Source organism: Macaca fascicularis, chromosome 15 (assembly GCF_037993035.2).
Source record: "Macaca fascicularis isolate 582-1 chromosome 15, T2T-MFA8v1.1".
In the NCBI taxonomy this organism is placed as follows: domain Eukaryota; kingdom Metazoa; phylum Chordata; class Mammalia; order Primates; family Cercopithecidae; genus Macaca; species Macaca fascicularis.
Window position 1 is genome coordinate 4,716,228 of NC_088389.1, and position 27,411 is coordinate 4,743,638.

General features: G+C 56.5%; 1 protein-coding gene across 3 annotated transcripts in view; it reads right to left on the reverse strand.

Annotated features, from left to right (window-relative positions):
* COL5A1 (collagen type V alpha 1 chain) overlaps positions 1 to 9,554 on the reverse strand; it is a 208,645-nt gene extending 199,091 nt beyond the window's left edge. For all 3 annotated transcript variants that reach the window (XR_012424123.1, XM_045374232.2, XM_045374231.2), the window contains exon 1: positions 9,059 to 9,554. Coding sequence is in view for 2 of the 3 variants with exons in the window: in XM_045374232.2 (XP_045230167.2) it covers positions 9,059 to 9,176 (118 nt within the window). In the remaining variant the exon portion in view is untranslated. The remainder of the gene's footprint in view (positions 1 to 9,058) is intronic.
* Between the last annotated feature and the right edge of the window lie 17,857 nt (positions 9,555 to 27,411).

Genomic DNA, 27,411 nt, shown 5'->3' on the forward strand with positions numbered 1-27,411 from the left:
CCTCCCTGATGGACACAGTGCTGGGAAGGCAGAAGACCTGAGAAAAGTCCCCCCAGGGGCCCCTCTGTCCTGCGCCTGCCATCCCACCTGTGCAGAACCCACAGGCATCAGGCCGGCTCTCCCCACACCCAGGCTTGCCTGTCACCCCCACAACAGGCCCCAGTGATTGACCTAAGTGTGTGCCGAGGATGCAGGCGCTGGGCCTCTGTCCTCCAGAAGAAAGAAGAAACCACAGTTGGAAAAGCTGAGACTACTGTGCTCTCTGGTGTACATTTTTATTTTTAATTTTTATTTTTTTGAGACAGGGTCTCACTCTGTCACCCAGGCTACAGTGCAGTGGCACAAACACAGCTCACTGCAGCCTCAGCCTCCCTGGCTCAAGTGATCCTCCCACCTCAGCCTCTCAAGCAGCTGGGACCGCAAGCACACACCACTACACCCGGCTAATTGTTTTTGAAATTTTTGTAGAGGTGGTGCCCAGTAATGGGATTACTGGGTCAAATGGTATTTCTGGTTCTAGATCCCTGACGAACCGCCACACTGTTTTTATGTCATTTTGTGGCATTTATTAAAAAAATAAAGAGGCCACCAGATGGTGCCCAGGCTTGATGTGCATTTTTATACATCTGAAAGGAAGAAGGAGAAACCAAGGCAGAGGCTCCATGTAAGCACTGTTGTCTGGGGCCATGGCTCCCCTTCTGAAGCACCAGGGCCCAGCTGCCACGGAGGCCAGGTCGGCCCCAGGAAACAAGCCGGAGGGAGCGGAGCCATGCTGCCCTCACCTGGCCTTGAGGATGGACAGTGGCTGCTTGCATCCATGCATATGACTGTACGGACCTGAACCAAAATGCAGGCCATGAGACCACTGGGACGTGGAGGGAGGCCGTCATCCCCTTGTGCCAGCTGGACTTGAAGAGCTAGACTGGCACATCTGCAGAATGGGCCGTCCCACCTGGCACAAAGGGCTGGTCTGAGGATCACAGGTGCTGATGGGACCACCCTCAGAGCAGGGTCCAGTGTGAATATGAAAATATGAACAGGAGCCAGAGGAAGAACATGCATGGGAACATGCCCTCTGCATCCACCAATGGGAGCCTGCCTTCAGATGCATGCACCCCAAAGGGCTGGCCCTGGAGAAGCAGGCTGGTCTCTGATTGGCCACCGCCCCATGGGGCTGGCAGGTGCCTCCCTAGACTGGCTGTGGCCACATGCTACTCCCACTTCTACTGCACCTCACTCGGTAAAACCACCTGTTCATATGGCTGACTCCCCCACCACAGCGGAAGACCCAGTAGGGCACAGACGGCTCACCTATCGCTCACCTGTGCCCCCCACATAGGTCCGACTCATGTTGGGGGTCCATAAATGCTGCCAAACAAACCTGCTGACACACCCAATGTCTTCACATACGGACCTCACCTGTTCCCTCTGTACCCACACACGGGAAAGAGTGCTGATCCCCCAGGCCACCCACCAGAAGAATGGAAGACGGTCGCTTCACTAGGTTACAACACTCACGTGTTCTCATTGGAAAATCACTGTTTCCCAGTGCAAGGGTCAGAGTTTTTCAACTTAAATCACTCCTGCTACATACACACACTTTTTAAAAAAAAAAAATTTTATTATACTTTAAGTTCTGGGATACATGTGTAGAATGTACAGGTTTGTTACATAGGTATACACGTGCCATGGTGGTTTGCTGCACCCATCAGTCCGTCATCTACATTAGGTATTTCTCCTAATGCTAACCCTCCCCCAGCCCCCCAGCCCCTGACCTGCCCCAGTGTATGATGTTCCCCTCCCTGTGTCCATGTGTTCTCATTGTTCAACTCCCACTTATGAGAACATGTGGTGTTTGGTTTTCTGTTTCTGTGTTACTTGCTGAGAATGATGGTTTCCAGCTTCATCCATGTCCCTGCAAAGGACATGAACTCATCCTTTTTCATGGCTGCATAGTATTCCAAGGTGTGTATGCACCATTGTCTTTATCCAGTCTATCACTGATGGCATTTGGGTTGGTTCCAAGTCTTTGCTATTGTGAACAGCGCCACAATAAACACACGTGGGCATTTGTCTTTATAGTAGGATGATTTATAATCCTTTGGGCATATACCCAGTAATGGGATCACCAGGTCAAATGGTATTTCTGGTTCTAGATCCCTGAGGAATCGCCACACTGTTTTTATGTCACTTTGTGGCATTTATTTAAAAAAAAAAAAAAAAGCCCACCAGAAACCCTATTGCCAAGGTCCTGGCAAGGAAGAAAAGGACAGAAGAACAAATTTCCCTATAAGAACACAGGTCTAGGAAACAGAAAATAAAGGAAGCTTCCATTTCATGGGCACAGACATCTCAGCAAATAGGCTGAGCCCGTGTCCCCGGAGCTCTGCATAATTAAATTTTGAGAAAAGTGGGTCATGCTGTGGTTCCATTTCTCAGGTCTGAGTCACCAAAGGATGGTGACATTTACTGCTAATATGGGGTTATCACCTAGTTTGAGATTCTTCCAGAAAAACTCCTCTGCTAATAGGAAGCCGAGGGTGTGACGGCTCGGACTATCTGACACGGACAACTCAAAGTGACCCGCGCCCCTCCACTGAGCATCCAGCCACCAATTCACTCGTTCTACGGTCTTCTCTCCAGTGGCCTGAGGCTGGGCTGGCACAAAAACAACATCTGAGATGGCAAAGCCCCCCCCCACCGCCCCTGCCAACTTCACCCACCCCGAAACACCTCCTTTCAGTGATCAGCCACCACTCGACGCCATCACGTCACAGAGACAGAACAGAGGCCTGCAGCTGGGAGGTGTCCAGGTTCATCTACCTCCTGGACCTCAGTTCCTTGTCAAGAGCAAGTGGCTGGAGGAGGCAGGGGAGGGCCACGCTGCATGCTGAACTTGGCCCGGCCTGCGACTGCCCAAGGATGCATCTTCCTGGCTCAGGCTCAGAGCCTCAGAGGCAGCAAGCAGTGAGCGATCTGCTGAACTGACCACTGGTGCTTACTGCCTTACCTTTTCTCTTGCTCACCCAGTGAGGGAAGCAGCAGTGTGACCCCACACAGGATGGCAAGGGAGCACGCACAGACCAGTGAGTAGAGGGCCCCGAACCGCCTCACAGCCTCCTGCTGCACTGGGGTCCCCGGTGGCAAGGGCGGTAACAGGGTCTTACTCTGTACTTTATGTGAGTAATGCATTAGACATCACTAAAACCCTGCTGTAGTTACAGTCATCACCCCCTTCTTACAGATGGGGAAACTGAGGCACGGGGTGGTTAAAATGCACTGCTGGTAGACACTGGAACCAGGGTAGGAATCCAGGCATCTTGCTGGTTGCCTGTCCTTCACCAGCATGCCACCCTGGTCCCCACGCCATGTCCTGGTGGCTGCAGTCCTGCCTATGAGCAGGGATGTATTAGTCAGGGTTCCCTTAGAGGGACAGAACTAACAGGAATAGAAATCTATATATATGGGAGTTTATTAAGTATTAACGTACATGATCACAAGGTCCCACCACAATAGGCTGTCTGCAAGCTGAGGAACAAGGAGAGCCGGTCCCAAACCTGAAGAACTTGGAGTCCGATGTTTGAGGGCAGGAAGCGTCCAGCACAAGAGAAAGACATAGGCTGGGAGGCTAGGCCAGTCTCATCTCTTCATGTTTTTCTGCCTGGTATTTGCTGGCGGCTGATTAGATGGTGCCCACCCGATCAGAGGTGGGTCTGCCTTCCCCAGCCCACTGATTCAAGTGTTAATCTCCTTTGGCAACGCTCTCACAGACACACCCAGGATTAATACTTTGTATCCTTCAATCCAATCAAACTGACACTCAGTAGTAACCACCACAAGGGCCGCTGTAGGCTCTGCCTGCAGGATCTCGGCACATCCACCAGCCAGGCCAGAAACATCAAAACTGACACTTGGCAAAGCACCGACAGCAGACTAGTCGATTGTATGGGAGAATGTAAATAGAGGAGAAGCGGGAGCCATCATGCAACATCGCCCTCCTGGGAGCTTAAAAAGACATGAAATTGTCGGATCCAGCCAGACCCAGCTTGCCCTGCAGCGAACCCACAGCCTCCTGCTCAACCGGCAGGCTCCACCTCCTCTCCCATCCAGCCATCTCCTCCTCTCCCGTCCAGCTGGGGCCAGGTCACGGTAAGGAGAGAAACGTCGCCCTGCCACGAGCTCCTGAAACACACCAGGTCCTGCACGTGGAGTCAGCCCGGGACACCCACGTGAACGCATGTACATGTGCAAGGATGCGCATGCATGCACACTCAAACACACATGTACACCCACAAACACACGTGCGCAGGCAGATCGCGGGGAGACATACACATTATACATACATGTACGTGGCCTGATACACATACACACAAACGCACACATAAGTGCAAACCCTGGAATTGGCTTCTAAAACCTTTCACGTGCCTCACACCCCACGGCCTGGATGATGACCCCATGAGGTTCCGTGGGAAAGCAGAGAACCGAGGCCAAGGAAGGCAAGGGGGCAGCAGAGACCAGCTAAGCGGATGACAGCAGAGCCCCGGGGGTCTCAGCAGGGCCAGGCCCCACACAGGCACACCTCCCTCACCTGTGCCTCTGGGATACCTGCATCTAAAGAGGGCTGTGGGAACGCTGCTCTTTCCTCCTGCAAAAACCGCCACTGAAGATGGGGGTGATAACGCCCCCACACAGCCAGTGCCAAGTACAGGTCAGGCAGCTTGCAAAGCTTCTTACAGTTGTGGCCTTAATCAGTCTTCACAACCATGCCTCAAAGCAAGAAATGCAGTTCTCCCCATGTTCAGGAGGGGAAGCTGAGGCGCAGTGACTTGTCCTCACCCAGCCCACCCGACGGCCCCTCAGAGGCACAGAAATTCAGCTCCGGCCTCACACCAACCTTGCTGGCCTGGGGTTCAGTAATCTGATTGCCAAGGAAAGTCACCTCCCACATCGGACCACCTGTCACCCAGCACAGGTACCCAAAATCGCCCCCAGAGGCCCCCACATCCTAGGCCACAGCCGTGGAGCTGTCTGCAGAGCTGTGCACACTGAATTCGCTGTGCCAGGCCAGCAGGGCCCACTGAAGGGAAACAGGAGGAACGGGGGCAGAGAAAGGGTTAAGGAAGCTGCCGGGATCTGCCACTTCGCTTCGGGGCACTTGCAGTCCCCTGGCAAACAGATGCTGGGGGCACCTGCCAAACCCACGAATGAGGGACTTTCCAGCCAAGGCAGCCGCCCAGGAGAGCTCTGGGACATGGTGTGGAATGTCCTGTCAGGAAGGAGGGAAGAGGGTGAGCGAGATTAAAGCCAGAGGCAGAGGAGAGCCCCACGAAGGAGGTTCGTTTCTACAGTAAAAGGAAGGAGAAGAGGAGGAGGGAAGGTCAGTTTCACATCGCCTCCTCCAGGAAGCTCCCCGGCTCTCCTCAGTGCAATGAACCCTCCCAGATTGTCGGACACAAGACCCAGCACATCCCACGTAGGCCCCTGAGTAAAATTCACAACAGTCTGCATGTGAGACCGTGAGCTCCCGGAGGGAAATGAGGGGTCCCATCCCATTTGCCTCTGTCTCCCCAAGACAGGCCCAGTTCGTGTGAAAAGGCAAAAGCCTTCAGGGGCCAGGCAGGTTATACTGATGTGTGGAGAGGCCTGGGTGGCCAGAGGCGAGTGGTGGAGACTGTGGCTACTGCATTCCTCTTGAAGGCATTGGAGTAAAAAGAGAAGGGATAGAGGGATGAAGGCAAGGAAGGAAGGGGATGGGAGGGAGGGAGGGAGGAAGAAAGGGAGGAAGGAAGGAGAGAAGAAAGGATAGAGGGGGAAAGAGGAAGAAAGTAACTTAAACGCTGTCTTGGCCAAATGGAATGGCTCTGCTCCCAGGACCCTGTATGGACTGGGCCCCCAGGCCGGGACTACAGCTCAGGGCCCTGGCCGTCTCCCCGGGGAGAGCTGATAAACCGACGGGAAGTGAGAAGAGGGAACTCTGATAAGTCAAAGAGTGACCATGCCAGGCGGAGAGTGGACGCTGGCTTAGGGCCCCAGAGCAGGAATGGAAGACAGGGCCTGGCATCCCTGCCCCCTGACTCCTAGGCTCTGTCCCTTCTCAGAACAGGGTGAGGATGCAGTGAGATGGTGCAGCTGATGCTCACCACAGGCCAGGCAAGTGCCAGCCCCTGCATTCCCGTGTGTGACTGTCTCCCAAGGCCGTTCCCAGAGCCACTTCACATGACGAAGCAGGGACAGGTCCTGCACTGTTCCAGATGCAGCTTCGCTCAGGCTCCCAAGTGGGTGCCTTCGAGAAGTGTCCGGGCCTCATCCTGGGCCTCCAGCGGGGCAGCTCACTGCTCTGCGCAGCCCCTGCTCCACCCATCAAGGTCTGTCTCCCGGGAAGTGGGATGGGGCGGTCCAGGGAGGAGGCAGGGGCAGGCAGACAGGCCAGGCAGCGAGAAGGCAGGGCGGGACGGGCAGTACCAGCTGTGTTCAGCTAAGGCGTGGCGGTGGGGAGTCCAGAAATATCTGCAGGGCGGGGTGAAGAGCAGGCTCTGGCCAGCCCCGCAGGAGCAGCCCAGGGGTAACCTCACTGGAGAAGCCGCTGCGAGCCTGGCACTGGGAACATGCCCCTGCCTGGGGCTGTGGCACTGCTGGGTGGGCACAGCCCTGGGTGGCGACCAAAACTCCAACCCCTCCGGCAAATCTGGAGCAGAGCAGGGAGAGGGCTTGGGGAATTCTTGGGGCTTCTGAGCTCCTCCCACTCGCTGCTCTTTTATGGGGAGAGGGAGGGAGGGGGCTGAGGATGGAAAAGGATATCTTTTCAGCCAACTCGATTGAGTCAGAGGAAATTTAACCATTTGATATCTGTCAAGTCTCACAAAACTTGGCCGACGCTCCCCACAAATTATTGCAAAAAACAATCACGTGACTGGAGTCAACCAATGGCGTGTAGAGGAGATGACCTCAATTTCCAAATATTGGGGTCATGTTTCACTTCCCATACTCTCCTTCCCCGTTACACTGTTCCGCAGCCCCAAATGCAATCCTACTTTTCATTCCCTCACACACTTGGCCAAAAGGAGGCAGGCAGAAGAAATGTGTTCAGAAAACCCTCAGAAAACATCTGGCAGATCCCAAGACGCAGAAGACAGCGGCCACTTGCTGGTGGCTCCCCGCCGCGCCTGCATCTCCAGTGGACAGCCGCCCCCTCTGGCCATGCTCGGAGGATGACTTCCAAATAGGTCCCACCCTGGGAGGTGGAGAGACATTGGCGAAACCCACGAAGTAAAGCGGTCTCTTCGCATGCTTCTAAAAGTCTGTTTTGTCAAAAGCAAAATGTCCAACTCCAAAGCCCGCCGCTCTGGGCCGTCCTCACTCCCACTTCCAATGAGCCACACTTCGATTAGCCAGGGCAATCACAGAGGGAAAAAGACAGTGTGGAGGCGGGGAGATGGGCAGGGAGGGAAATGGAACCCCACGCCCGGGCCGATGCACGGTCCCCAGCCAGTGCCCTGCCCCAGCTGTCTAGGGTGACGATTCCCCTGAAGGACTCCCTCTTGAGTTTCTGTCGAAAGTCCCCAGAGGCGCTGAGACAGGGCCCAGTTCTCCGGCAATGGCATGGTCCCTGACCACACCTTCCTTCTCCTCTCCACTTTTCTAGGGACCTCTATTGTCCCCCACCTTCAGCTGACCCCTGGAGAAACACAAGCCCAGTTACCCCAGGGTCAGGAGAGAGTTGGTGGCGGCCCAGGGATGAGATCCCAGGTCCTGGGAGTCAGGCCAGGCTCCTGGCTCCTCCCCCAGAGCACCAGGGCAGCCCCCACACCCGGACTGCAGTTCATCCAGTTAGCCCAACAAGCACTGATCATGCCAGGAAAAAAGGAAAAGAGTATTTTAATTGACAAGCAGAACACGGACAATGATTCTTCCCATTTGTCTTCCAATCGTGAAGCAGAGAGAAGCATTCTTGCTGGCAGGCGGCGGGCTGGTCCAGCCGTTCGCTGAGCCCACGGTCCCATCGCTCTGCCCGCCACTTCTGACCTGGCGGCACACAGCTCTGAGCCTCCATCTCCCCACCTGTCAATAAGGATTCAGGGGACCTTCCAGAGCAGAGGGTTCTGATGTTAGAGAGTCTGTTGAAAACCCACCCCACCACTAACTACCAAGAGCGATGCCTAGAAAAATGCCCCTGTCAGGAAGCTGCGCCAGGGAGAGCTGAATCCTCGAGAACCCAGCCAGGGATGCAGACAGTCCTCGCCTTGCAGCGCCCTCCCCGGGAAGCAGGGCTCCTTCTAAGGGCTGACCCTTGGCAGAAGGAATCCCACATCTGCATATCATCCCAACCACTCACAGCCCCGCCTGCAAACCCATCTCTGGCTTTGCTCCACGCATCCCATCTCTCAGCAGCGAACCCAGGAAACGCTGCCTTCCAGGGATCAAGAAGTTTGGGGGTGGGATTAGGAGCAGGGCTGTCTACCACCCTGCAGGGGTCCCCAGTGCCCCCGAACACTTAGGTGACCAAGACTGCAGGAAACGCTGTCCCTGGGGAAAGCAGGGCGCCAGCTCAGCCTAGAGCAAGAGTGCCTGGGGGAAGTTCAGTGCTGGGGGTCCAGGTTTCTGGGATTCCCCCCACCCCAGGAGTCCCGGGATTTGAAGGGCTGTGACTCTAGGGGGCGGCCCTGCCCGGTTTTGAGCGAGGAAGTTCTGCTGTAGGGTTGTGTCGGCCCAAGCTGGGCGCCTGTGATGTGGGACAGAGAAGGAAGGTTTCGGGACAAAAGTTTGCCCGCCTCGTGGACAACCCCTCCTGCTAATCCAGCCCTCGGTCCATCCTCGGCTCGCGCGACAGCCCCACCCGACCCGCCAGTTTGGGGAGGGGGCGGCGGCGCGCCCACGGGCATTGTGTCTGCGTGTCGTCATCTCGGGGGGGGGGCGGGCAGCAAATGGCATTCGTGGTCTTGGCCCGTGCACTCCACAGGCCAAGGAAGAAAAGTTCTGCGGGCGAAGGCGCCCGGGGATGACAGCGGCGTCCGGGCCGCGCGCGCCCCATCCCGCATCCCCGCGCCCCAGGCGCCCTTACCTGCGCGGCTCGGAGGCGGCGCCCACAGCAGCAGCAGCAGCAGCAGCAGCGGCGGGGGCAGGAGCGGGGCGCCGGGGCGGAGCGGGCTGCGCGCTTTCCAGCGGGTATGGACGTCCATGCCGGCGGGGCGCGGGCCGGGGCGCACAGGGGCGCTGGGAGGCGCGCGGGGACGCACAGGGGCGCGGGTCACGGCCCGGGCAGCGCTCTCAGCGGGGACCGCACCACTTTAGGAGGTCATGGGGACCTCGGCACCCCCCGTTCTTCTTTGTGGCGGCGGCTGTTCTGGAAGGGGCGGCTGGCGCGCTCGCCCACGGGCGGGAGGGCTCGACTTTGGCCCGCGGGGCGGCCGGGACCCCGCTCGGCTCGCTCGCCCTCGCCTCCTCCTCCTCCTCCAACTCCTTCTCGCCTCCTCCTCGCCGCCGCCGCCCCGCGACCCGCTCCCCGTAGGCGCTCCGCTCGAGTGAGGTCCTGCGCCAGCCGCGGGGACGGAGAGTGCGGACCTCGCCTTCGGCGCCGAGCACTTTTTTCCCCCTTTTCCTCCCTCCCTCTCTCTTGGAAGGCAGCCGCTGAGGCTGTCGATCCCCAACGCCCGCAGCAAATCAGAGCCCGGCGCCGGGCTTGGCGAGGCCAGCCCCCGCCTCCCACTGGGCGCCGCGGGCGAGGGGGTGGAGACAGCGGGCGAGTCGCTGCGAGGAAGGGGCTGGCCCGGGGCGGAGCGGACGTGGGGCGGGCGCGGCCCCCTGTTCTTTCTCTGAGAGCCGGTAGGCGGGCGGGCCTGGGGCGGCCTCGGAGCCCAGGGGCCCACCGTGGTCCCCCCTACTCTTCCCACCCCAGGTGCCCGCACCTGGCGGAGCTCCAAGAACCAGTGCAGAGGGGCCCCGAGGTTTGCTCACTTCGGGTTAAAAAGAAAGTTGCAGCTTACCCCGCCTAACTTTTTCTTTAACGTGGAGGAGTTCAGAGCTCCTCTTCTGGGTGGAGACTAAACTTCCCATCCAGCCAGATCAGGGCGCCCAAGACTGTGGCCTACGTGTCAACCCGGACCGAGGACCTGCCGCCTAACTGCAGACTGGCACGGGACCGAGCTGGGGTCTGACTTCCCAAGAGCTCACGAGACCTCCATGTGTTTGGACGGGAACATCTGGGTTATTAATTAGGCGAAGTTTGGTTCTGCAGTCCCCAGGCCCCCACCCCTCACGCCTACCCACTCCCTGGTGGCCCCTCTCCAATAAAAAGGAAACCAAAGAAGGCACCCCCTTGGGAGTGACAGCTGGCGCAGGGAGAAGGCATTCCTGAACGACTGCTCTCAGGGAAGAGCTGGGGCCCTGATACTCCCGCCTGGCTTCTTTAAGCCCCTCAGGGTCTCCTCCAGCAGGAGGCCCACCAGTCCCTGTGTGGTAGGTGGGCGTCTCTCCCTCCAGCTTCCCCAGGCCTGGCCTCCCTGCACAGCCTCCTGAATCCTGACCCACGACCCTTCCCCAAGGGCTGCAGGGCTAGTTTTTTTAAAAGAGGGAATCGAAATGAATTAAGAAGGCTTTGCAAACCCTGGGCCATCCCCATTCCCTTTGAACAAACAATTTAGCCAGGGATGCCAGACACGGCTGGGACTCCCCTCTCCAGTTACATCTCCAGACTGGGTGTGAAATTCCCCAAATGCCGTTTAATTCCCACCATTCTGGAAACAGGAGGTGAGGGAGGCATCCGAGGTTAGGTTCGCTGGGATAGCCATGGCAAGCTCCGGAGCTGGGTGATAGGTCGCTGTTGCTAACTTGGTGATGAGGCTTTTAGTCTCCATATCTAACACATGCACTTGCATAGGTATCAAATATTTCACAGGAAAAGAATGAGAAGCTCTTCACACACAGACGTGGGGAGGTGCTTGAGATACATTCAGAAAAGCAAATGTTCCTTGTTATTTGATTGTTTTTTTGTTTTTTGTTTTTTGTTTTTTTTTTACAACTTGTATAAAGTATATGTGATCAGGGAAAAGTGTGTGTGAGTTGTGTACGTGTGTGTGTGTGTGCCTGTGTGCGTGTCTGTACGTTGGTTAACCTGCAGCCACTGGCCGTTTACTTTGCCTGTGAGCTTCAGTGAATGAGATACTCCATCAAACCCCCGCCTCCGCACCAGCCCCCGCTGTGCTTGGTCCTTGGAGTGCCCTCACCCCCACCAGCAAGAGGTCCAGCTTCCCCCTGAAGACTAGGGGTGCTGACACAGGGCATGGCCTGGTTATCAGAAGAGAGTGCAAGCTTTCTGGTTCCAACTTCCAGCTGGGATATTATCTTTTTCCCCAAGTGCAAGTGGGGCTCGTTTCTGACAGTCCCATGTGCACATCCGTGCCTGTCAGCAAGCCCTCCTGTAACTCAGAGCCAGCATCTAAACTTTGGCCTGAATTAACACAACCGGTGCCCTAAGAGCTGATACTCCAGTGACCACCCCAAGGTCCCCCAAAAGTTGACTTCTCAGCAGTGATAAGATGGCTCAGGCTTGCAGCTCAAGCAGCCATAACAGATCCACTTTATCCTCTCTTGAAGAGCAAGTGGTGCAGTGGCTTGGAAAGCTGTCAAATGTGAGTTTCCACCCTCATCTGAGCGTTGAGTTGGGTGGGGAGACGAGTTTCTATCCCACCAGGAAACTCAAAGAGAAGTTCGCAGACTTGGCAACCTGATGTGTCAGCCAGGGACTATAGGAGAATGGCCTGGCAGTACTCAGTCCGGGTTGACACGTAGGCCACAGTCTTGGGCGCCCTGATCTGGCTGGATGGGAAGTTTAGTCTCCACCCAGAAGATCAGGATTTGAACTCTGTTGCCAAACTAACAATATCACACATCTTAAGGCTTTTGCCTCACACTCTTCACCCACATGTGCATCAGTTCTCATGCACCGGTAAGGAATACTGGCATCTCTCCCGTCCACAGATGAGGAAATCAGGGGCCAGAGAGGGCAGGGGACTTATCCAGTCCATTCGTGATAGAGTCCAGATTTGGACCCAGGTCTCCGTGCTTGGAGCCCAGTGTGCGCTGCCTGCCTCCCCATAGCATCCAGACCACACGACTGCCACCAGGACCACCCCTGCGCAGATTCAGACACCAGCAACTGGTGCCGATTGTCCCCAACTCACCATCTTCCATGCCCCCCCCACCAACTGAGCAAAACGAGAGTCCTTGGAAAACTTTATTGCACGCGTACTCCTTGCCAACACTGCTCTAGGCTTTAGGGAGTATGTGGTGAGCAAGGTGCCTGGGTCCCTTCCACACTGACCTGCAATGCAGCAGTGACTCCCACACCCATGCAGAGGTGGCCCCCCTTTTTTTTTTTTTTTTGCATGTGTGTCTTCCTTGTCTTCTGCTATCCATCGTTTCCCATCTAGCCCCTCCCTGGCTGCCTGCTCCTGCTCACAGCACTCACCGCAGAAGGCTAACCAGGTCCTGTATCCTGTGTACTCCTGGCCCACCGGGAGTGCCACCACCCATCACTGCATGCCTCCCACGGTGCCTAGCAGAGAGTGGAGCAGGCCAGATGCCCTGCATCTTACATCTAGAGTCCAATGGCCCAGCTTCTCCTTCCGAGTCTGTGTTTCTTCTCATTTATTTTTCGAGCGGCAGAGCTGTGGTCTGGAGACAGCAGCCGTGGCAAGCATCAGGTGATGTCCTCACGTGGACCTGATGGTTCACCACCAGCCCTGAGGGTCACATCAGCCTCCCAGAGTCATGTCTGGCTGGAAAATGGCTGGCTGCTTCCCAAGACAAAGGCCTCGAGGGGCAGCCAGATTGTCCCTGCTTCTCCTTCTCCTAGACCCATGGAGGAGGTGGAAGAACACAGGTTTTCATGGAGTGCCTGGAGGCAGATGTCTGCTTGCCCTCCAAGTATTTATAGTCCAGAGAGTGCTGAAGCAGGTCCAGGAGGGCCTGGGTGAGCCATGGCCTGGCAGAGTGGCTGGAGCTGCCCCACTCTGTCCCATGCAGGGGATGAGTTCCCTCTAGCTGCCCAAGGAGAATGTTCTGAACCTGCATCCGGCACCTGGGGCTGCAGCTGTGTCCTTCGGCTGATGTCCTGGGGCCAGGCCAACTCCAGAGTCACACAGACTTCCGTGAGAATCCCGGCAGCACCAGTCACTAGCCACATGACCTCGGGCAAGTGGATTCTGTCTCTGAGCCTCAGTTTGTTATATGTGAATGCGAGGTGAAGAAACTGACCTCTGGGGGTTCCCTGTGAAGCTCAGATGAGAAGGTAGGTGAGGGAGGCCTGGCCACAGTCCCCTCCCTCCCTGCTCCCTGCTGCTGGGCAGTCATCCTCCTCTGCCTCCTCCAAGCCCCCTGCTGCCCTCCAGGGCTTCACCCGCTTACCTGCGTCATCTCATTCAATGGAGCAACAACCCTTTGAGGTAGGAGGAAACTGAGGCTCAGAGAGGTGGAACTATTCACTGGAGGTTGAACAGCAAGGGTGTGGTTGAACCCAGTAGCCCCAAACCCAGCCCTTAACCACTGTGCATCCTGCACACCAGCAGCAGAGCAAACCAAGGAGGCACCGGATCCGAGGGCCGGCCCGTGGCTGACCGCGTGTCCTGCCGGTTCCAGGGCCCCAGACCCCCGCTGGCCCTGGTTTACCTTCTGACCCATTGGCCTTGACCACTGTTCCATGTGAGCTGTGGCTCCTCAGCAGACCAGGGGCCACCTCTGTGCCCACAGAGCCAGCAGGACTCTCCCTATGTACTGGGGTGGGGCAGATGGGAGGGAGCCCCTTTCAAGCCAGCCCTCTCTTTGAAAAATTACTTGGGGAAGGTCACCACTTTAAAGACCTTGGACAAAGCGCATTCTTCATTGCCTTGTTTTTGCAGCTTTCTTCAGCCTGTGTCTGCCAAGTGGAGAGTGGAGAAGAGGGTGAAAGAGGGGCTGGGTCCATGCCCCAGGTCACCAGGCTTCCCAGGTGTGTGAGTCAGCTCGGCCGCCACAGCAGAGTGCCACAGATGGGGCAGCTTAGACAGCAGGGATTCATTCCCTCACAGTCCTGGACGCTGGAAGTCCAAGGTCGAGGTGACGGCAGGGCTGGTTTCACCCGAGGCCTCCCTCCTCGGCCTGCAGACGGCATCATCTCCCCGTGCCCTCACAGTCATTTCTCTGTGTGTGTCTGTGTCCTCATCTCCTCTTCTTTTGGGAACCCAGTCGGTTGGATGCGGGCCCACCCTAATGATCCCACTTTAACATAATTATCTTGTTAAAGGCCCATCTCCAATCACAGCCACATTCTCAGGTGCAGAGCTTCCATGTACGAATTTTAGGGGGACACAATTCATCCCCCTAAAACTGGATTCCTGCAGAACAGTTCCAGTCCATGGGCCTTTAGCAGAAACCTGAGGATTGAGGGGCTCTGTTTTCTGGCACTGTAGAGACTTTAACCCAGCCAGGTGCTCTCCTGTTGTGGATTCTGACACCCCAAGGAGGGGGCGGGGGTGAGGGGTGCGGACTCTGGCCAGTGGGAGGGGACTCTGGGCAGTGGGAGGGGACTCTGGCTTCTGATGAATGTGTACCACCCTGTCTCCTTGTCCGTCTAGCACGTAGGCTGAACCTCTCCTCGGTGGCACTGTCCACCGTGGGTGTGAGAGTGGGGCCAGCAGGAAGGCCCAGAACACAGTGCAGAGTCAGCATCTCCTCCAAAAGGTTCCAAGCCCACTCCAGAGTCTCCTCTCTTTGCTTCCCTCCCCACAGCAAATTGCCCTCCCCTTTCTGTGAGTGAGGTGCCACCACCCACACCACCTGTCAGGAGCACATTCTGTTCTGGATATGAAGGAGTGTTGGTGAATAAGTCAGTCTTTGGGACAGATGTGTCTGGGAGCAGGTGTGCATGGGAGCAGCGGTGCACAGGGTAGGTGTGTATTGGAGCAGCGGTGCATGGGGGTAGGTGTGTATTGGAGCAGCGGTGCACAGGGGTAGGTGTGCATTGGAGCAGCGGTGCACGGGGGTAGGTGTGTATTGGAGCAGCGGTGCACGGGGGTAGGTGTGCATGGGAGCAGCGGTGCACAGGGTAAGTGTGCATGGGAGCAGCGGTGCACAGGGTAGGTGTGTATTGGAGCAGCGGTGCATGGGGGTAGGTGTGTATTGGAGCAGCGGTGCACAGGGGTAGGTGTGCATTGGAGCAGCGGTGCACGGGGGTAGGTGTGCATGGGAGCAGCGGTGCACAGGGTAAGTGTGCATGGGAGCAGCGGTGCACAGGGTAGGTGTGTATTGGAGCAGCGGTGCATGGGGGTAGGTGTGTATTGGAGCAGCGGTGCACAGGGGTAGGTGTGCATTGGAGCAGCGGTGCACAGGGGTAGGTGTGTATTGGAGCAGCGGTGCACAGGGGGTAGCTGTGTATTGGAGCAGCGGTGCACGGGGGTAGGTGTGTATTGGAGCAGCGGTGCACGGGGGTAGGTGTGCATTGGAGCAGCAGTGCACGGGGGTAGGTGTGCATGGGACCAGCAGTGCATGGGAGTAGGTGTGTATTGGAGCAGCAGTGCACGGGGCAGGTGTGTACCGGAGCAGGTGGGTACAGAAGCAGGTGTGGCTGGGGGCACACAGTCAAGCATGGTATGTGGGGGCACAGGCCTTGGAATACTGTGTGGTCACATCTGTGGATCCCTCTGCTTCCAGAGAAGCAGCCGTGGGTCTGACCTCAGTCTCCCTAGTCCAAGCCTGCAGCCTGTGCTCCATCTAGATGTGGGTAAAAGGGAGTGGGAGGGGGTGAGAGTGGGCGAGAAGGGGTGGGAGTGGGCGGGAGTGGGTGAGAGCGGGCGGGAGGGGGTGGGAGCGGGCAGGAGGGGGTGGGAGGGGGCGTGAGGGGGCGTGAGGGGGCGGGAGGGGGTGGGAGGGGGTGGGAGGGGGCGGGAGGGGGTGGGAGTGGTTGGGAGGGTGTGAGAGGGGGTGAGAGGAGTGAGCTGGGAAGAACCCGGGCAGGCTGTGGTCCAGTGAACTCCAGGCCCCATGATTCCATTGAAAATGCAATCCGCTGACTCAAATGGTTTACCCTTGAAGCCCTCCCCGCGCACCTGAACTTCCACCACTTTGTGAAGCTGAAGCCTCTTCCTCCTCCCCAACCCCCAGCCTTCCCCAACCCAGAGTCCAGCAAAGGAGCTGCTCTCTTCCCAGAGCTCCCATCCCGGGACACCACGGTGCCAGGACCCACAGTCCAGTTTATCAAGCCGCACAAGCAGGACCAGACACAGCTGGCCCTGGCGTCTGATCAAACATCAAACATGCAACTGGAGGTTGGAGGCGCTTTTCATCACGGCGGCTTCTCAAGCATGGCGGCTCCTGTTCTTTATCATGGTCTGATGGAGGGCCAGGAAGCAGGGCTCTCAACAGCTGAGGGGCTTCCCCTTCCTTCAAGCCCAGGGACAGAGCAGCATAAATCACCAAGGGATGGAGCCGTGACACCGATGGCTGAAACAGCCTGACTGTCCCTTGCCTGCGCCTGGCCCTCCCATCTCACTGGCCCCGCTCCGCTGTGCAGCACAGCACTGTTTTCATGTCATGTCCACGAAGGCCTGGTTTTACTGGACCTGGATATCCCATCAGGTGCCAAGTAAACCCTGCAAAATAATGGAATTTCCAGGCCAGAGAGCCCATGACGAACACCAAACTAACTTTAGATATATAGAGTGAGTTTGCAATTAATTCAGGCCACAGTGTGCCAATGCACGTTTCCAAACTGGGCCTAGCTTGGCATGTCATCCTCCAAGAGAATATGTTAGAGATAAAGGTTGAGTTTGCAGCCCAAGAGAAACATCAGTTGGAAAGATCCCCGCTATTAAATATTTTAAAGAAACATCTGCGTAGATGGAAAGAGATGCTTCCCAGTCAATGGGCTGTTCCCCAGGAGTCAACAAGATCACCCAGGTGAAACAGCATTGGAGGGTGTCTGTGACAATTCCTCACATAGGAATCTCATGCAAGCTTTCTCACCATCCAACGAAGGTGAGGGCAGGCAGGACCACGGAGCCGGGAGCAAGCGGCGTCCTGGATATGAGTCTGCCTCAGCAAGGGGCCCTAGGCTGCAGCCTCCGGACGCTGGCTCAGGTTCTCCTCTGGAAAGGGGACAGCAGTGCACCCCTGCACAGGACGCTGTGAAGGTTATCCGAGATGATACACAGACTGTGCCAGGCACAGAGCAGAGGCTCTGAAAAGGCTCCATTCGTCCTGCTTCCAGCAGCTTCATGATCGACTGCGGAAACTGAGCCTCAGAGGGTGAAACCACTTAACTCGGAGGTGTAGGAGTGGAGAGAGCCCCACCCCATCTGAGCACAGAGCTCTTTCCATGACCAACCGCCCCAGCGACGCTCCAGGACGCCACAAGCGTAAGGCAGTGGGACCAGCAGAAATGCCTGTTAGCTGAAGGCTTTCTCAGGAAGTCAGGAGCCAGTGCTCCACACTGTGGAGGGGGGTTGGCCCAGACCCCCTCAGGGGCCTGACTCCCCTGGCCTCTGTCAAGAGTATGGATTGCCGACAGCCCACAGCTGAGTTCCTTGCCTCAACTGCCTTTTACTGGAGGTTAGGCCCATTCCCTGCTCAAGGGCAGCCCACACCCAAGGACGGGTCAGAAAGAAGGTCCTGTCCCTTTTCCTGAAGTGGGACAACTCAGAAAGGTGGTCCCTGCTTCCGAGTCCTGCGGTCGGGGGGCTCCGTGAGGCCTCTGCAGAAACTGCATGCACCTGTGCCCCCGCCCACTGCCCCCACCCGCTGCCCTCGCCCCTCACAGGCCTTGTTGGCAGAAAACCTGGAACCTCAGAGTCAGCTCCCAGGGACCCTGACATAAACACTGTACTCCTAGACACTTCTCCCTGCAGACAGGGGTCAGCAGGGCCCAGGCTCGGGGCCCAGGGATTCAGGAAGTAGGGGCGCTTGTGGGAGCATGTCCCAAAAGGACACAAGAGGAGGAGGGGCATCTTGGGGCGAGGTGCCGCCCCTCACTGATGCCATCCTGGACTCTTCCCCCTCCTGCAGAGGGAATGCACATGCCCAGGCCCAGAGGAAGCCACAGAGGGTCACCCCAAGGGGGCTGTGATGGAAGAGGGAGGAAGCAGCCTGGGGGCTGAGGGGCTGGAGGCAGGAGGGCAGGGCGGCTGGCACAGGACAAGCCAGTCTAGACAGGGAGTTTGGATCCTTCCCAAGGAGAATGGGGATGCTTAGAGCGTTTTAAGAGGAGAAGGCTATATCACACTTGCATCCTGGAAAGCTCTCCTACTTCAGTGTTGAGAATCGCTTAGAGGCACAAGAGGTGGGGCCCGAGTCAGAGGCAGCTATGGTTTCCAGTGAGAGGGGAGATGGGTGGGATGCCTTCCAGGACACAGTAGAGGAGGAGTCAGCTAGGACTCGCCGGCAGCAAGGGCAGTGGTGCCCAGGACCCCGCCCAGGCTGTGCCTCTCATCATTTGAAGGTCTTTGCCTTGGACACCGTCAGCTGAAGAATGCGCCTCCGGCCAGGCACCACGCAGCCCCTCCAGCTCCCCCGCGAGGCAGGCACTGTGGCCCTGCCTGTTCCCAGACGTAGTGTATTAGTCCATTCCCACACTGCTATGAAGACATACCCGAGACAGGGTAATTTATAAAGAAAAGAGGTTTGATCGGCTCACAGTTCCGCACGCCTGGGGAGGCCTCAGGAAACTTACAAGCATGGCGGAAGGTACCACTTCACAAAGCGGCAGGAGAGAGAATGTGGCCCGGGAAAAGCAGGGAAGCCCTTTACAAAACCGTCAGATTTCGTGAGAACTCACTCATTATCCAAACGACAGCATGGTTCAATGACCTCCACCTGGTCCCGCCCTTGACGTGTGGGGATTATTACAATTCAAGGTGAGATTTGGGTGGGGACACAGAGCCCAACCATATCACATGGGAACCATGGCTCCCATCACTCAGGAGCCTGTGTAGGGCCTCTCACAGGGAGCAGAAGATAGAGTCTATCCAGGAACCTGTCTCAGATATTGTTTTCCATACCATCACCTCCTTCTCATGGTCTCACACATGGCAACCACCCGCCCCCCATTCTCCTGGCCCTTGGCACTAACTCCCCTGTGAGGGAGGCAAAGGCCACACTTCCCGTTTCAGAGATAAAGAAACTGAGGCGTTGAGATGGGACTGATTTGTCTCAGGTAGGAAACCAGCGCATCTGCCCAGGTCTGGCAAGAGCCCCCGTGAGTGACCTATAAGATTCAGATGGCGTGTTCTTCCCTCGGAGAAGCAGGGCTGCCTGCTGGTTACACACACCTTAACCATACTTCCTGGCCCACTTACATCAAGCCTCATCAAAAATCCCCACCCTTGGGGCCCTGGGGACCCCCTTCCTGAGCAGGGTGCTAAGAGATTCCATGGATTCACTGTCTCATCCATCCCCTCACCATGGCCACGTAGTGGGAGCCGACAGACACCGAAGACCTCGGGCATTAGGTGGCTTTGGGGAAGTCATTCTGCAGTTTGAACCGGGCCCCCCAAGTGCACGGAGCTTGCCTTGACTTTTGGGCTTCACTGTGGGATGCACATTTACATGCACCCTGGCCCCCAGGCAGACCCTGAGAATACACAGCTGCTCATCTCAGGCAAGGCCTGGGGCTATTTGATGTCATGCAGGCACACCCTCCACCTCTCAGGGCAGCGTTCAGGTGGGAAAAGGATGCCCTGATTGTGGACTGAAACAGCCAAGCTTTACTTGTTAAACATTCTAGTCCTTGAGCCACGCCATCTGCATTATGGTCCTTGCATCCGAGTCCTGAAGCTGCCATAAGAAAATACCACAAACAGGGAGGCTTAAAACAGCAGACATGTTTCTCTCCCGGTTCTGGAGGCCAGAGGCTGGAGACCAAGATGTTGCAGGGCCACATGCCTCAGAGGCTCCTCCTGCCTGCTCTGGTCCTGGAGGCTCCAGGCCTTCCTCAGCGTGGCTCCAATCTCTGCCTGCATTTCGCAGAACCTGTCTTCAGGGCATGCTGTTGTTTTGACCTCCTCTGCCTCCATCTTACAAGGACACCGGGGATGGTATTTAGGGCCAGGCCAGCCTGGCTAATCCAGGAGGATGTCCTCATCTCAGGTTCTTAAGCTGATTGCATCCACACGGACCCTTTTCCAAATAAGGCCATCTTCACGGGTTTGGGGGCTAGGACATGGGAGTGTATTTTGGGAGCCACCTTTCAACCCTGTATTAGTCAGAGTTCTCTAGAGGGACAGCACTAATAGGGTAACTGTACATATGAAGGGGATTTTATTAAGGAGAATTGACTCACGCGATCGCAAGGTGAAGTCCCGCCATAGGCCATCTGCAAGCTGAGGAGCCCAGAAGCCAGCGTGAGTCCCAAAACCTCAAAAGTAGGGAAGCCGACAGTGCAGCCTTCAGTCTGTGGCCGAAGGCTCAAGAGCCCCTGGCAAACCACTGGTGTGAGTCCGAGAGTCCAAAAGCTGAAGAACCTGGAGTCTAATATTCAAGGGCGGGAAGCATCCAGCACAGGGGATAGATGGAGGCCGGAAGACTCAGCCAGTCTAGTCCTTCCGCGTTCTTCTCCCGGCTTTATTCTGGTCACGCTGGCAGCTGAGATGCTGCCTACCTGGGTTGAGGGTGGGTCGGCCTCTCCCTGTCCACCGACTCAAATGTGAATCTCCTTTGGCAGCACCCTCACAGACACATCCAGGAACAGTACTTTGCATCCTTCAATCCCATCCAGTTGACACCCAGTATTAACCATCACAACCCACTACATTCCGGGACACAATAAAATAGGCCTGTGTACCCCTTGTCTTCCTGTGCTCTCCAGCTTTGGAGGCTGAGAAGACAGCAGGGTGGAGACAGCCATGGTTTGGAGCAACGGGGGGTAAATGGTGCCTGCTGTGCAGCTGGGTGTCGGGGGCAGAAACCTGTCCCCAACAGGAGGGTTAAAGCTGGCAAGGACACACGGGGAGCTCGGTCAGAGGCTGCGTGCGGTGGCGCAGTGCTTATTCGAGACACACACCGTCTGGGGCTGTTATTTTTTCCAGCAGGCTCTAGTTTTATTTGTTTTGATTTTTAGCATTAAACCAATGTTTTTAATGGAAATCTCTCCCAGATTAGATTTTCTTCCACAAGAGGAAGTGAAAAGGGATATAGAATTTAAAACGACTCTCAAACTGGAATCGAACCCAGAAACCATATGTATTCCGCCCTCAAAATCTTTGAGCCTGGTCCACAAGCTGAGCCTCCGGAGGGTTCTCGGGCCGCAGAGAAGTAGGAGGAGGAGACAGAGGAAGAGTCCACACAGGAGTCGAACACTCAGGCTCGGAACCCTAGAAGCAGACTGAGGGCCACAGCGCCCAGGAGAAGGAGCCACATAGGAGGTGAGCACTCAGGCTTAGAGCCCTGGAAGCAGGCTGAAGGCCACAGTGCCCAGGTGAAGGAGCCAGGACCCCCTCCCAGCCCATTCCTCCCGGGTGCCGGCTCTTTCACTTCCACCTTCCAGCAAAAACAGGGCTGATCAGATGCCCAGGGCCTGGCAGGGGCAGAGGACAGGAGTGTGGGCAGGGAAGCTCGGCCGTGGCAGGCCAACAGTGGCTCCTGAAGAGAGGCCCACACCCACGCCCCGAACCCCGGGATGTGATCTTATTTGAGAAAAGCGTCCGTGCAGTTGTGATTAGGTTAAGGACTGTAGGATGAGGCTATCCTCCTGCGTTTGCCGCGTGGTCCCTAATCACCACCCCCAGTGTCCTTATAAGAGAGAGGCAGAGAAGATTAAACACCAAACAGGAGAAGAGCTGTGTGAAGACAGAGGCGGAGGCTGCAGCACGGCGGCCACAAGCCAAGAAGCACCTGGAGCCCCCAGAGCTGGAGAAGGCAGGAGGGTGCTCCCCTGGAGCCTCTGGGAGTGCAGCCCTGCCAACGCCCTGGCTGTAGACTCTGGACTCCGGTGCTGAGGGAAGAGATCCGTCTCCAGCCTTCGAGGTTGTGCTCCTTCCTTCCTGTGGTGGCTACAGGACTCACCCACACAGCCTTCTGAGCTCAGGGCTGAGTGGGCAGGCCCACAGCATGGGGCACCTGGAAGGGCTGGGACAGCGCCAGCAGGGGAGGGGCTGGGGGCGGGAAGTGCCAGGCGGCAGGTTGGGCAACCTGTGCCAAGACCCCTGTGCGACTGGGCCAGGGACTTGGCCCTCGGCATCTCTCCCATGCCTGGCCAGTGAGGCTGACCAAGGAGAAGGCACCAGGCCTGGGCCAGCCCCAGACAGGCTGGAGACAGACGGCCAGCCAGGGAGGCCGACATGTCTGCTGCGGCCACTCCGGGCTGGACTCCTGGAAGAAGAGGATGGGTTCAGAGGCAGGAGCAGGCAGGCTGCCCACCCAGTCCAGACAGGGAGCGGGTCACACCCATGAGCCATTTTCCTGCCAGGCGCAGGGCTGGGAATTCTCATGGATGCAGGGTAGGCCCTGTCCGGGATGCCATTCAAACACTGGGGCAGCGACTCCCAGACCGAAGTGCCCCAGCTGAGCTGCAGGATCAATCCCACCATGCCACAGGGGCCCGGGGGCTTCTGCAGCCAGAAGTGTGAGCTGGGCAGGGGTCCGCAGAGGAGCTGCAGGGGAATGGGCCTGGGGGTGATGTACAGGGTGAGCGGCAGGAGCCTGTGCAGCTCCCATCCGAGGGGCACAGGGGCGGCTCACCCACGTCAGCATCAGCCAAGGCAGCTATGAGGCGTGAATTTCTGGTGAGGGCGAATGGACGTTCTCTTCTGATTGCTTCTATTTGGCTGGGGGTGGGGGTGGACAGGAAGGGAAGGAAAGGCAGGGCATGGTCCTCCAGGGAACAACCAGGGATGGGGGGCCGTGCTTACTTCACTTGAGTGACCGTGAGCTTCAGTGGAGACGGTCACTCGGCTGTGTGCCCTCCTCCAGCCACACGTGTCCACATGGGGTTGTGCTGAATGGACAGAGGTTGAGAGCCAATCAGAGGCCACTGACATGAGTGTGGTGCATGTGTTTGTCTCTGAGTACAATGTGTGGAGAGGGTCAGTGTGTCCCATAGATGTTCAAACGGAGGGCACAGCAATAGCTGATTAGAATCGTGTTGCTGTTCGCATCCATTCTGCTTAAATAAACTTGAGGGAGAACTATTTGCTCCAAGTCTTGTGCAAATTCCTAGGAAGATAAATTTCTTATGTGTCTCTGCCTTCTATGTCCCTGACATATCCTACTGAATACCGTGTCCCTGACACACCCTACTGAATACCGTGTCCCTGACATATCCTACTGAATACCGTGTCCCTGACACACCCTACTGAATACCGTGTCCCTGACATATCCTACTGAATACCATGTCCCCGACATATCCTACTGAATACCGTGTCGCTGACATAGCCTACTGAATACCGTGTCCCCGACATATCCTACTGAATACGGTGTCCCTGACATATCCTACTGAATACCATGTCCCTGACATAGCTGACTGAATACGGTGTCCCTGACATATCCTACTGAATACCATGTCCCTGACATAGCTGACTGAATACGGTGTCCCTGACATATCCTACTGAATACAGTGTCCCTGACACATCCTACTGAATACCGTGTGGAGTGGGTTGAAGGGTGGTCCCCAAAACAACAGGTCCACATCTAACTGGAAACTGTGGCTGGGGCCTTACTGGAAAAATGAGTCTTTGCAGATGGAGATAAGTTAAGGGTCTTGAGATGAGATCATTCTGGGTTATCCAGATGGGCCTTAAATCCAATGACAAGTGTCCTCATAGGAGACACGTAGCGGAGACACTGGGAGAAGAGGAAGGCTGGTGTGAAGACGGAGGCAGAGGCTGGAGCAACGAGGCCACAAGCCAAGGAAAACCTGGGGCCACTGGGAGTTGGATGAGGCAGGCAGGCCTCCCCGGGGGGCCCCTGGAGGGCAGCAGCCTTGCTGACGTCTGGATTTCATACCTCGGGCCTCTGGAACTATGGGAGAGTACATCTGTGTTGTTTGAAGTCCCCTCGTTTGTGGCATATTGTGCAGGACACTAACATGCTGTTTAATGTAGGTTTTCCCACTTCGCCATCTACAGACCCAAAGCTCAATGCTGTAAGAGCCGGGCGGAGTTCCCACCAGGGGTGAGATGGTGACGTGGCGTCCACCCGCCTGTCAACACCCCACTCTCTTCTGCACAGTAGCTGCCACAGTCTTTCTGCTCCAGGGTGCAGCTGTCTGAGGTACCTGCGCTATGAGTGGACCACCCATCCTCAGCGTCTCAGACGTGCCCACCCACCTGCCTGAGCTCAGAAAGTGCCGTCTGTGCAGCCCGAGTGTGCCATGGGCTTCCACTCTGCGTTCACGTCTCACCTCTCAGCTTAGGAAAACCCATGCCTCGCGCCAAGGAACATGAAGCAGAATGTTGTGCAGCGTTAATGAGACTGTGGGCCTGGGCATCTCCCGGCTGCTGCCCCCTGGGGAGGCACTTCCATTCACCAGGGCGCCCCGCCAAAGCCCCTGCCCGATGAGGAATTTTCCCCGCTTTGAAGCTGGTGGGCCTGTGCCAGTTTGGAACACGGGGATCCAGCTCCTTGCGGGAGAATAAAAGCAACTTGCAGACAGTAAATGCTGGCAGAGATTCGGTTCTCTTTATTTTTGTCAACAAGGAGCTTTGTTTTAATGGGAACCAGCAGATTTTCCACTCCTGCAGGTCTCAACAGCAGCAGCCTGTCTTCCACCCCAGGTGGGACAGCTGCGAATCTGGGGACGGTGGGGATGGAGGGAAGGATGGGGAAAGAGGGAGTGTGTCCTAGGGAGAAGGGGCCTCAGCAGCTGCAGGGCCGCTCCCGTCTCTCTCCTGGCCTTCTGCCCCATCCTGCACGTCACCCTCCAGCTCGCTGGACCTCCGCTTCGGGCATCTGATGCCACTGTCCCCAGTTGCAGTCTCCTCTTTGTGAACCAACCTCAGGGCGGGACGCTGACTCCTTTCCCTCCCTTGTAAGGAGGAGGGTTAAGGAACAGAAATGCTTTCTGCAAGATGATCACATATCTTAGCCAAAGTACTTAGCCTCTCTGTGCCCCGTTTTCCTCGTCTGTAAACTGGGGAACCTCAAAGCATTGTCATGAGGATTTCGTGAGATAATTAGTGCCTTATCACCTGGCCTGCAGAAGCAGCTGGATTTACACGTGCTAATATCAATCAGGCTTCAGCCTGCACGGGGAGAACTGATCAGAGAGGCTCTTGGTTGCATGTGTGTTTCTGACCCAGCCAGGGTGCAAACCTCAGACACTTACAGGCCTGGAGGCTGTTAATAGTTCCACAGCTGGACCAGGCTGCCCGGGCTGCCCCCTCCTTTACTCTGTAGACCCTGAGGCCCTGGCAGCCCTCACCTTGACCCTGATCCACTGCTTCACCTGAGATTGGTCCACCTTCCTGGCCTTAGGAAAGGTCCAGGTGTTCCGGCTTGCTGCAACCAACAGTGCATGTCTCTTCCAAAGTCTGTGTTAAAATCTGCCTTGGCCAGAGAGCTTACACCACAGAAATGGGCAGATGCAGCAAATTAAGGCCTTTCCCCTGAAGAGTGAGTCAGTCATTAAGCACCCGGCAGCACCCACTGGTTCCACCCCAGTGGGCTCCTGCTGACGTTGGCCTGCCCTCGTGCGGGCCCGGGGTTCCTTCCCTGCACCCTCCCGGTGATGTGGCAGGCCCTCGGGGGAGGATGGGAAGTTCAATCATCCCGTTATCCATTTTAAAAGCCCGGATTTCCTGTGGGATGGCCATCTGCCTTCTTAAGAAGCTGTCTTTCCTAAACAGCTGCCTGCAGATATTTGCACGGCCGTCACGGGGAGCAGGATTATTCCATATGGGCCAGGAGGAGAGAGGGAACATCGCCACGTGGATGTTCGGGGAAGCAGTTTTGCTTTCACTCTGCATGTGTCTTGGGGTCACAAAGGCCCTTCCCAGGCCCGTTTCTCTTTTCTGAAGACCTCTCAAAACTCCGCTCACTTAAAGAGTACGGAGATACTGCCGCTGCAGAGCCCCTGCTGTGTCCATTTACGAACGGTGCCTATCCCCATCCCTGCTTCTGTCACCCAGCGGCCCTCCCCCTGAGAAAGGAGAATACATGCCTAGCTCTTGACACAGGCCTGGTGAGAATTCAATGTCTGGCCATCAGTACGTCCCAGGCCCACGTTCGCATCGAATCATAGAACTACTGGGAAGACTCTCAGAGGTGTCGAGTTAACTTTCAGCAACTCCCCCCGCCCGCCGAAAGGAAGCCAGTTTCTTCATCAAAGCCCCCAGCTGAGGCTTGCTGAGTGGGGACGCCGTCCCTGCCTGCATGGGGTCTGGAGCTACTTTGGTAAATGACCAAACTGTCTGTCTGTGTTGAGACCAGCAACTGCACAGCCTGGACACAAAACATTGCTGTTTTGTTTGTTTTGTTTACCTTTGAAACAAATTAAAACAATTAAGACTAGATTTAAAACTGGGTTGACTGACAGTCTTTTGGGGGTGGGGTCAGGGACCACATGAGCCTGAAGATGAATCGTGAGTTAATGTCACAGGAAAAGGTTGGGTCTAATCTGGGGCACGTAAGTATTTCGCTTCCGTGTTCTTTCGGTTTATGCAGTGCTTTCAGACAGGCTCACGAGGAAAGTAAGTGCAGCACAGGGAAGCCACAGGTGGGCCCAGCGCGGCGCTGTGTGGGGCGAAGCTGAGAGGAGAGCTCACAGCTCCTGGCCACTGCCTCCGTCTTCGCTCCCACGTGGAATGGCGACTTTTCCCTTTCAAAAATGATAGCGTAGTTCAGTTAATTCTGCAAGTGGGAGTGTCACATCTGCCGGGCGCTCATGGTTACTCGAGACTCAAATTGCGGTCTGTAATTGCCGCGGTCCTGGGAACGCGAATGCTGTGAGGCTGGAAGCTTGCGGGAGGAAATCTCCAGGCCGAAGTTTGGACCACGCCTTCCCAGCTCCACGGCCACGTTCCATCTCTGTCTTTGAGCCCTAACACCTTCAGTGGTTAGGGAACTAACCAGCTCTCCCCTGAGCCTAGACCTCTTATTGGCTTGATTTGGGGTCAGAGAAAATCGGGCTTCTCGTTGAGAAGGAACCTGTAGGCTTCTGTTCACACATACAAGTAGGTGTGGATTTGAGAGGCTGCTGGGCCTGTGTGAAGAAGCATTTGCTGCAGAGTCAGGAGGGCCTGGGGGTCCATTTATTGCCGAATCCAAATGACTGACCTACTTTCCCTCCTTCTCTTTGGAATGAGACTTACTCTCCAGAAAGGCTGTGCCCCGTCCACTGTACCCTCCAGGCTGCATGACTCAATCGCAGGAAACTCAGTCCCTCCCAGTGATGAGCAATGGTGCTGGCGGGTGGGTGTCTGGAGGGACTGAGACGGCTCCCCTCCTCTGCAGAGA